The sequence below is a fragment of the Sinocyclocheilus anshuiensis genome, unplaced genomic scaffold, assembly GCF_001515605.1.
Source record: "Sinocyclocheilus anshuiensis isolate Anshui unplaced genomic scaffold, SAMN03320099.WGS_v1.1 scaffold53, whole genome shotgun sequence".
In the NCBI taxonomy this organism is placed as follows: Eukaryota; Metazoa; Chordata; class Actinopteri; order Cypriniformes; family Cyprinidae; genus Sinocyclocheilus; species Sinocyclocheilus anshuiensis.
In genome coordinates, this window is record NW_015537934.1 from 34,768 (window position 1) to 46,003 (window position 11,236).

The window sequence follows — 11,236 nt, forward strand, 5'->3', positions numbered from 1 at the left end:
CGCACTCGCACACACACACGCACTCGCACTCGCACTCACAATTTCAATTGTTATATCTGTTTATCGCCAGCGTTCTTGCTTTAGCTTTAGTTGTTTTGAGATTTCAAACATCGTGATAGTCATACAATGAAACTGAACTTGCTTTGATATGTTTAAATGTTAAACATATTTCAATAATTTGATTAGTTAACATGCTAAACTAATACGACAAGACCCTTTCCGTCTTTCTTCCCACCAAATTTCTCCTTTCTACTGGATTTGTTCTCATTGTTTTAGCTTTGTTGATGACATGTTGAGCTTCAGTGATAATTAAATTATGAAACGTAACTCAATTTGACACATTTAAGTATGTTATACATATTTAAACCACAAGCAGACAAACAGCTTCAGCAGGACATTTGGAGCCATTATTTCAGTTCTTCATTCATTTCTTACAGGCTTTCTTTTGGATTAACACTCTTCTTTCCGCCCAATTTCTCCTTTTCTTTCTCTCCTCCGCTTTTCGTTCTTTCCTGTCGTTCTCTCCGGCGGCCAGAACTGGGCTCTTCACGCCGGACATGGCCTTTGAGACCATTGTGAAAAGGCAGATTGGGAAGATTAAAGAGCCGTGCCAGAAATGTGTGGACATGGTCATTTCTGAGCTTGTCAGTACCGTTAGACAGTGTACCAAGAAGGTAAAGGCCTGCTGGAGACTTTATGTGTCTCCCATCGACCCAAACTAGTGCTGTGAGCCACCTCTGACCCCCGCCAGCCTCTCGCCCGCTCACGGGGCCGCAGGGGTTTGTGGGTGTTGAGCGTTGTGTGTGTTCGTGTGCCTGCAGCTTTGGACAGAGGGATTCTGGGAGGAATGGCTGCATTACGGAGGGCCGCGGATGCTGAGGTTTCACTGCTTGATGAGCGTAGTTCATAATTTGATTTCCATTTCATTTAGATGATTTTGCTCCAAGCTGGTGACAAAAAAAAAAAATCTGTGAATTTTACAGTTAAAAACGGCAGTTGAGGTTGCTAGAACTTTACTGTAAAATAAAGATTTGTGACCCTGCAGCACAAAAGCAGTGTTAAGTCGCTGGGGTATATTTGTAGCAATAGCCAAATATACATAGTATGGGTCAAAATTATACACAGGTATATTTGTAGCAATAGCCAAAACTACATTGTATGGGTCAAAATTATTGATTTTTCTTTTATGACAAAAATCATTAGGATATTAAGATCATGTTCCATGAAGATATTTAGTAAATTTCCTACTGTAAATATATCAAAACTTAATTTTTGATTAGTAATATGCATTGCTAAGAACTTCATTTGAACAACTTTAAAGATGATTTTCTCAATATTTTGATTTTTTTGCACCCTCAGATTCCAGATTTTCACATAGTTGCAACTCGGCCAAATATTTTCCGATCCTAACAAACCATACATCAATGGAAAGATTATTTATTCAGCTTTGAGCCTTATGACTGGTTTTGTGGTCCAGGGTCACATATTTCATTTACTGTAATAATGTGAATCTGTTTTTTATCTTTATAATGTATTGACACCCACCTTAAAACACGTGTGGTAAAAAGAGAAAGCCACACATGGTAGATATTAATAATATCAGACACACAAATAAAAATATCATTATTTTACTTTGAAGCAATTGTCACTCAGAGATTGCTAGTAAAGTTTATAAAAATACAAAGAAACAGCAAGTAACACATTGAATTAAATGTAAAATGTTGATGTAGAAAGACTGAAGTAGTACTTTCTTGTAAAACACACTCCAAAAACCTTTGTTTTATTTACACATTCAAAAAAAGTATTCTGTTCAGTTATTATTCTGTTTAGTATTCTGTTAAAAAATTTTTTATTTCAATTTCAGTAATTATATTGTGCTTTTGTTTTTTGTATTTCTTCTATTTAGTTTTAATTTATTTTTATTTCAATTTCAGTAATTTTATTGTGCTTGTTTTTTTTGTATTTCTTCTATTTAGTTTTAATTTATTTTTATTTCAATTTCAGTAATTTTATTGTGCTTGTTTTTTTTGTATTTCTTCTATTTAGTTTTAATTTATTTTTATTTCAATTTCAGTAATTTTATTGTGCTTGTTTTTTTTGTATTTCTTCTATTTAGTTTTAATTTATTTTTATTTCAATTTCAGTAATTTTATTGTGCTTTTGTTTTTTTGTATTCTATTTAGTTTTAATTTATTTTTATTTCAGTTTCAGTTTTAGTAATGTTGTTATGTACTTTTATGATGTTTTTAATATATATATTTGTTTTTGTTTTCTTACACTACATGACACTAAAATAATGCAATAAACCTTAATTTAACAAATAAGGCAGTAAAAAAATATTTTTCAAAGTTGCAAATAAAACAAAGATTATTGGAGTACATTTCACAAGAAAACACTTTTAATACTATTTTAAGATTTTTTTTACTTCTGAATTTCACATTTAATTCAATGTGTTATTTATCTTTTTTTGCCATTTCTTCGTGAAATGTACAGTTTGTTTTTACACCATCTTTTTTTTTTTTAGTGTACATAACTAGTAAGAGAAACCAAGAAGCGTGGGAATGTCCATTTACGGGGTTTCATTGTAAATTATAAGATGACGTTACTATTAATACAGAATGTGCATCCATTGCATATTTTCTCACTGGCCTTAAAGAAAATCCTGAGTTTCGAAATCTTTCCAACATGACCCGAATGCACCATCACTGTAAACCAATTAACAGGGTAGCATTTTTACCGTTATAGTTGCGATCGTTTCTTACAGCATAGCATCCAAAACCCAACACTGTGCTTTTGTTCTGATGAAGGATGGGCTCATCCAGCAGACCTCAGCGTCCCAAACTCTCCGTGTTTTAGAGGCAGAGGTTTTGAGGAAGGCTGAGATGCAGCTAAAGGCAGTCCGCTCTCCTGCGAGTGTAATTAGATCAAACTCTTGGACTGTCTTTGGTTCGCACAGCTGCGTTCTGGAAGCTTCTGTCTCGGGGCTGTTGAATGGCTTGAGGAGAAACCAAACGTCTGACTTGCCTTCTCTTTCCTCTGTGCTGTCTGTCTGTCGTTCTTCTTCCTCTTCCTCCATGACTTCCTCTACAGGACAGGCCTGTTCACCCCCGACCTGGCCTTTGAGGCCATAGTGAAAAAGCAGATCCAAAAGCTAAACGGGCCGTGCCTGAAATGTATAGATATGGTTGTGAGCGAACTGGTCTCCACCATTCGCAAATGTAGTGAGAAGGTAAAGCGGAAAGAAGCTCTGTTCGTCCGCGTCTATCTTAAACGTACGGATAGACCGATGGCTGGACTTGACATGATCTGTGGTTGTGAATGTCGGTGGTGTTTTACCCTGAAGTAGGTGATAATAATATAAAAACAGGGCTTTTACAGTTTAAAGGAATAATTCACACACACACACACACACACACAAAGATCATTTTGCCATCATTTACTGTCGTTCCGAACCCGAAACATTAAAGGTGTGTAAATGATGACAGAATTGTCGTTTTTGTGTGAAATGCTGCTGCCGTCGTTATGATTTGAGCTTCAGTGCTGCTTCATGATCATAATCATCTTTACATTCTGCGTTTATCTGTTCTCCTCATTCTGCTTGTCTGGTGCATTGCATTGGCACTGTGAAGTTTAGACGTTTATGTGATTTTGTGTGATTGAGGATCAGCTGAAGACGGATGTAATGGTGTGTTTGTCAGCTGTTGTTCAGATTTGTAGAGGAGTCATGAATATTTGTCCCTTGAGTTATAATTATTGTAACTTTTACGTTTTAGAAGCTGTCCATGTGTTGGTTTTAGTATTATTTATATAAACTACTATAGAATTTATTAATATTCTGAATTAGCTTTTATTTTATATTTTGTTTTCTTTTTAATTCCAGTTGAAGTTTTAGTAGTTTTGTTATGTGCTTTTGTAATTTTTTTTTTGATTTCTTCTATTTAGCTTTAATTTATTTTTATTTCAGTTTCAGTCATTTTTTTGCGCTTTTTATTTTTTAAATATTTATTTTATTTTATTTAGTTTTAATTTATTTTTATTTCAGTTTCAGTAATTCTTTGTGTGATTTTGTTTTTTTAAACTATTTCTTCTATTTATATATATTTAGAATATATTTATATATATTCTACATAACTAGTAAATATGTTATGTGCTTTTGTATTTAAAAAAAATATTGTTTATATTTAGCTTTAATCAAATTTTTTCATTTTCAGTTTTAGTAATTATGTTATGTGCTTTTGTATTTTTGGTTTATATTTCTTCTATTTAGCTTTAATTTATTTCTTTTTCAGTTCCAGTAATTTTTTATGTGCTTTTGTAATTTAAAAAAAATTATTCTATTTAGCTTTATTTTTATTTCAGTTTCAGTAATTTTTTATGTGCTTTTTATTTTTTTTTTATATTTCTTCTATTTAGTTTTAATTTATTTGTATTTTTTATTTTCAGATTTAGTCATTTTATGTCCTTTAAAAAATATATATATTTCTTCTATTTACAGTAGCTTTAATTTATTTTTAGTAATTTTAGCACTTCAGCTTAAACTTATTTTAAGTCTGTTGCCAAGGCAATATTTATAATTGTCCTAATTTAATTTAATTTAATTCCAGCTTTATTTCATTTAGCCTAACAAAAACAATTTTTAATAGTTTTAATTTTAGTTAAACACAACACTGATGTGCACACTTTACATACAGTACAAGTGCTAATCAGGTCACGTTGCAAATATAGTCTGTTTAAATCAGTGCTTCAGGACGCTGTCTAGCAATGTCTGTAACAAGAATAGGGTGCATATCAAAACATGTCCAGGTCATATTTAACCTGAATTGTTTTGTTGTTATTGCATAAAGATGGCTCTCTTTTTTTGATTTGAGAGAGTGTGCTCTCTGAAGATCAGATATCATTACACTAGGGATCTACAGTATCGTCTGTTTAGGGATCGAGCCATATTTTCTTCTCAGATTTTGCTCATGTAAATGTAGAATAGATCCATCAGTCCAGCAACTATCGGTCTATCCTTACCACTCAGTTTTCATCCTGCTTTATTTTGTCTGTGTTCATTTAATTTACTAAGTACTAGTGCTGGGCGGTATACCGGTTCATACCGAATACCGGTGTTTATTTTTATGATATGAATTTTTAAAATTTGTTTTAATGACGCATGCTCCCTCGTGTGGCGTTGTCTCAGTTAATGTTGGTTCTGTCAGTGTGTGTGTGTTCGTTCTGGCGTGAGAATAACGTCATTGTGGCTCGTCTCTTCTGTTTGACTCTCATGGAATAACTGATGCTTCAAGCTGGAAGATCTTCTTACACCAGCAGACTAACCGTCACACCAGAATATCTCTGTGTCTCTCTTTCTCTCCTCTTTCATCATTTCATCATCCCTCCAACATCTTATTCTGCCTGTCTAAAAAACAGAAGTTAAAGAAAAAGCTCATCCAAAAAAATTTACTCACCTTCACCTTCCAAACTCTTATATTGTTGTTTTTTCCTTAAAGCACAAAAGGAGATTTTCAAGCTCCAAAATAGAGCTCATAAAAGCACCATATATGTAAGATAACAATCATATGACGCTTTGCGTGAGGAACAAATGATTTGCTTCAGATTGAAGCTTACTCAAATGTTGCACACATGCATCATTACAACTCGATTCACGAATGAGGAAAACACAATAATTCAGTCGGTTTTATGTCGTTTTTGGAGCTTGACAGAACTCAAAAAGAGCCGCATGACGATTTTTCACGAATTCTCCTTTTGTGTTAGAAAAAATGAGCATCGTACGTGTTTGGGACGACACAAAGGCGAGTACATGAAGTGTGGACTGTCAGTAATGTCGTCCGAGTTGATTCGGTTGTATTGTATGATATAAACAGATGCAGCATGTGCTGAGGCTGTGTGAATCCGCCTCTATTCTCAGTAACCTTCATCTCCTTCGTTTCGCCTGTAGCTCCTCTAGAAACACTCATTTCTACTGCTCCCTGCTCATGTGATGTTTGACTGCGAGACGCCATCAGTGCATCCCTGAGTCTGAGGCACAGCAAGCCCAAATACTCTGCTGGTGTAGTGGTGTGTGTGGGTGTGTGTGTGTGTGTGTGTGTGTGTGTGAGATTCCACACTGACTACAAGTTCCAATGCATCAGCTGGTCATACAGACATTTAGATTAGAAGTAAAAGGAAGTCCCAACAGACTAAAAAGAAAAAAAAGAATTAGGTACAGCATATTTGATCTCTTTTCTTCAAACTGGTGATATGTTTTTATGTCTTTATTTTCTGCCTGTACCTTTAAGCACTTTTGGGTTGAGAATTGGGGTAGTTTTTTTTCTCTACTTATTTATTTTCAAATCGTTCTGTTCAATTATTATTACTCCGGTGTGAGTTTTTGTTTCATGCATTTTTGTTATAATGCAAGTTTTACGTGTTTGCATTTTAAAAACGTGTAGTTACAAATTATCCTTTGCTGAAATTCCGAATTCTAGCACATGTTGCAAATATTACAGTATTCAACATCAACAGTTGACTCATTATTAATACCCTTGAGTATGATTCATGTGCAGAACTCCTGGATTTGGCTCAATTATGGGACACTGCAAAGCTAAGAGGGTCACCAATAATAAGTATTTTAACTACAGTGATGCACTGAAATTTAGAGTCATGCATGTATGCATGCAAACCAGTTTCTTAGTGTCAGCTCGTTTTCTGTTCACATGCATATATAATGTAAAATTATGTTTAATAGTGTGTTGATACTGTAGACTTTGCAACAGGTTTTCTTTCAAAAATGGTTCCTTGGTCATTTATGCCTACTGTAGTAGCATCCTGTTGCAAACTCTGGTGTGTGTTGGTGATACGGGTGAGTGTATGGTGTTTGGCATCACAAGCGCGTGTGATTGTGTCACAGCTGGCCCAGTATCACATGCTGAGAGAGGAGCTGGAGCGGATCGTCACGCAGCAAATACGCGACCGCGAGAGCCGCACTAAACAACAGGTGAGCCGCGTCACGTCTAATATAAACGTCTTTTAAACAGCTCTTCATTTCATCATTTCCTCTTTGTGGTCGTCAGGTGCTGCTGCTGATCGACATCGAGCTGGCGTATATGAACACCAACCATGAAGACTTCATCGGATTTGCCAAGTGAGTTACGTTTCCTCGACCTTTAACCCCAAATGACTCAATATAGTGCCACAATTATTAACCCTAATCATACAAAGGGATCAAAACGACCATAAAAATCAAATATTAAACTATGTAATTAATTAAAATAGTATTAAAAACGATGATAATATAATATGTATGCAATAAAAATATTTGAAATTATAACATTATTATTAGCCAAGCAATTCATGTTTCCTGGACCTCTAACATGGTTCACTGGACATCAAGTGACCAAACATAGTGCCACAATTATTATTATAATAACAAGAGTAATAATAATAATTTCTAAAAATTAAACTGATAATATTAATCATACATAATAATAAATAATATAAAATGATACATATATTTTTAAATAATAATAATTATTATTACTAATATTACTAACATTAAACTATATTCATTATAAATAATAAATAAATAAATAATATTATTAATTAATAATTTTAATAATTTTATTATTATAAGTTTTATCATTAGCATTAAACTGTTAATATTAATTATAAATAATAATAAATAAATAATATACAAATTATTTTTTAAATAATAATAATTATTATAACTATTATTACTAACATTAAATTATATGAATATTAATTATAATATTAATATTAATTAAAAATAATAAATATAATATAAAAATACAATTATTATTATTATTATTTATAATTAATATTAATATATCCCCAATGACATTCAGGCATTTTAAGTACTCTTTTGGGCCACTGTATGTACTGTATATAACAGATTTTAAGCTGATTGAAGTTCAACTCTGTCCTGTATAGTGCTCAACAGAGAAGCAGTCAGATGAACAAGAAGAAAGCGGCTGGTAACCAGGTGAAGGGGGTTGAATTACATTTTATATTCATTATTTCAAGACGATATTAATTTCTCTGTGCATGCTGAATCCCGTCATGTGTTGAATGTTAAACATGCTCATCTGATGTGTGTCCAGCGTCTGCCTTTCTCTGTTCCTCATCTGTGTTTCTTATTCTTTATCTTGATGCCCTTATCAACTGATCCAGGGCCAGGTTTGTTCTCATGCTTCTCTCAGTTCACATACAAGCGTTATCTCAGAACTGATCTTAGATCAGGCGTCTCAGGAGCGTTCCGGGTTCAGTCTAGATTATCGGCATTTCAATATAACTTTAAGTGAAAGCTGAGAAGACGGAGAGATGTTCTGCTTCGCTTAAATCAGTTGTTAAGGGCAGCGAGTGACAGCATGATGTGTGTGTTCATGTGTGTAAAGTCCTGTTCTGTTCACACACACATTATATGACCGTAGCACGAGGCAGATGCAGACCTTCACTTCTACAGAGGGAGACTCTCATAATCAGCGTATTGATCTATAGATGTGTTTTTTGATGTTTTTGAAGACATGAGCCCCAGCAGATGCTTGTTAGGTGGAGGAGATCAATGCAGAATAGTGCAAAAATAGAGTATTAAATGCAAATACGGGGTGTAAACCGGACGTTTCATCACAAGACAATATGACATCAGTTCTCTTAGATATTGATAAGATATTTGCTGATATCACAAAACATGCCGTGATACAATTATGATTCAGTGCGTATCGATATTACAATATTATGTGCCTGTTTTACACAGTTACATTTTATTCATTCACAAATGCAACCAAAATATATACTGTGAACTTTTAATTGAACTCTCTGACATGACGTGGGTTTTTGTCTATCTGTGCATTTTTTTATTAAACGCAAAATACTTCTAAACTCATGATTTGTGTCCGACAGGAGAGGACACGGTCTGTTTACCTGCGCCAGTCCCTCACTAAATTCATAATTTAGCACGGTTTTAGCATCGGCAGAATATAAAATGGGTCAAATATATTACAATACAAGCATTTCAGTCAAATACAATTTGTGAAATATTTCAAACTTTAACCTGTTGGAAAAAAAACAATCCGTGGCAACAGTTTAAAAGGAACCCAATTCCACGGAAAATCTGCAGACTTTGCAACCCTGTTCATAGTGAACCCCACAATTTGTTTTGCTGCCTGTTTTTTCTGTTTTCAATACTGTGTTCTCTTTTCCTGTTCTGTGTTTCTCTTGGTTTACTCTGGTGCATCAGGATGAAATCATGGTAAGTAGTCTGTGTGTGTTTCCTAAGGCATACGTGTTGATCACAGTAATTAAGGTCTCTTCATGAAGACTGCACTCAGATCAGACATGTGAAACCGTGATGCATGTCTAGTCTACATCTGTGTGTCTGTATGCAGCAGTTGCATAAGACGCTTTCACTGCACAAGCAAACTCATGAAACCCTGAAGCCGTAGCGTCACTGAAGACGTCAGTCAAGCGTAATGACTGTATAGTGTGCACTACAGAGGGTTTGCTTTTTATCTTCATGCCACAAGCGTGTTCTGTATTTAAGTCCAAACACTCATTCACTGCAGTATTTCATGCAGCTTTTCTGCTCTCACCGAGCTGTCGTTCAGTGTTAAAGGGATAGTTCACCCAAAAATGAAAAGTACCCCATGATTTACTCACCCTCAAGGCATCCTAGGTGTGTATGACTTTATTCTTTCAGACGAATCCAGCCGTAGTTATATTAAAAAATGTCCTGGCTCTTCCAAGCTTTATAATGGCAGTGAATGGGTGTTATTTTTCAATAGTCCAAAAGAAGTCCAATAAAGCGCATCCATCCCTCATAAAAAGTGCCTCACACAGCTCCAGGGGTGAATAAAGGCCTCCTGAAGCAAATTGATGCGCTTTAGTAAGAAAATATTCATATTTAAAAAGTTATAAACAGCAATCTCTAGCTTCTGCTAGCTGTCGTACGCGCGTTCATTCCGGCGGATGACGTAGGCATAGCGTAAGATCCGGAGAGAAGTGGCGAATGCGGAAGCGCAGCGGAGAGAGCAAAACAAAACACTGGTCACGAAAGAAAAATGTGGGAGGATTTCGATATAAGCCGAGAGGAGACTGGTTTTCCTTTGCTAAAGTAAAGACACTTTGCTTCCTTTGCTCCTGTAAACAAACGTCGGTTCTCGCGAGACGAGCATATTCTCACCGGAGCTTACGCTACGCTTACGTCATCCGCCGGAATGAACGCGCGTACGACAGTTAGCGGAAGATAGAGATTACGGTTTATAACGTTTTAAATATGGATATTTTTCTTACACAAACGCATCGATTCGCTTCAGGAGGCCTTTATTCACCCCTGGAGCTGTGTGAGACACTTTTTATGAGGGATGGATGCGCTTTATTGGACTTCTTTTGGACTGTTGAAAAATAACACCCATTCACTGCCATTATAAAGCTTGGAAGAGCCAGGATATTTTTTTGTATAATTCCGATTGGATTCATCTGAAAGAATAAAGTCATACACACCTAGGATGCCTTGAGGGTGAGTAAATCATGGGGTACTTTTCATTTTTGGGTGAACTATCCCTTTAAGATGAGATAAACCTGTCAAGAACACGTCTGGCCATATTTCACCCCAAAATCAAAAAAATTATATTTATATACAAAATTATATTTTGTACAAAGAAAAAAATATTTTAAGGCTATTTAAAATTGAAAATGGCATGAAAGTAAAAACAGCAGAAAACCAACATGAATACAAAGAACTTGCTATATGCGTTTAAAACTAGATTTGTCTTTTTCATTGTCTCAAACATCCTTATGTGTCATTGAACCTGTTTTACTCAACAACAGTTCATTGTAATTAACAGAAGAGAAAATAAAATACAGATTATAATTCATATTATATCACAATTTGTATTATAACTTTTTAAGTGCTCACTTCATGGAGAAGAGCCTGATTTGTTTGCTAAATGGTTTCTAGTGATGTATTTATTTATCTGTCCACTTGAGGCAGAAGCGAGTCAGTACAGTACAGCAATCCAGAAGTACATTTACATGTGTCAGTCACACACACACACACACACACACACACACACACACACACACTATGCCTAGAAACGGCCCTGCACACACACACACACTCACTCTGACTCTCACTCACTCAGGCACTCTCACACACTCACACTCACTCACACACACACTCACACACTCTCACATACACACACTCTCAGACACACACACACACACACACACACACACC

At 35.0% G+C, this 11,236-nt stretch overlaps 1 protein-coding gene across 7 annotated transcripts in view; it reads left to right on the forward strand.

The window, feature by feature from the left end:
* LOC107658356 (dynamin-1-like) overlaps positions 1-11,236 on the forward strand; it is a 73,741-nt gene that overhangs the window by 34,707 nt on the left and 27,798 nt on the right. For 4 of the 7 annotated variants that reach the window (XM_016446890.1, XM_016446864.1, XM_016446908.1 and 1 more), the window contains exons 10-15: positions 536-674; positions 6,893-6,979; positions 7,056-7,126; positions 7,933-7,984; positions 8,173-8,178; positions 9,239-9,250. In XM_016446890.1, coding sequence (XP_016302376.1) covers positions 536-674; positions 6,893-6,979; positions 7,056-7,126; positions 7,933-7,984; positions 8,173-8,178; positions 9,239-9,250 — 367 coding nt within the window. Of the gene's footprint in view, positions 1-535; positions 675-3,090; positions 3,230-6,892; positions 6,980-7,055; positions 7,127-7,932; positions 7,985-8,172; positions 8,179-9,238; positions 9,251-11,236 lie in introns of all 7 variants that reach the window. The other 3 variants (XM_016446873.1, XM_016446883.1, XM_016446886.1) reach the window with 3 other exon arrangements.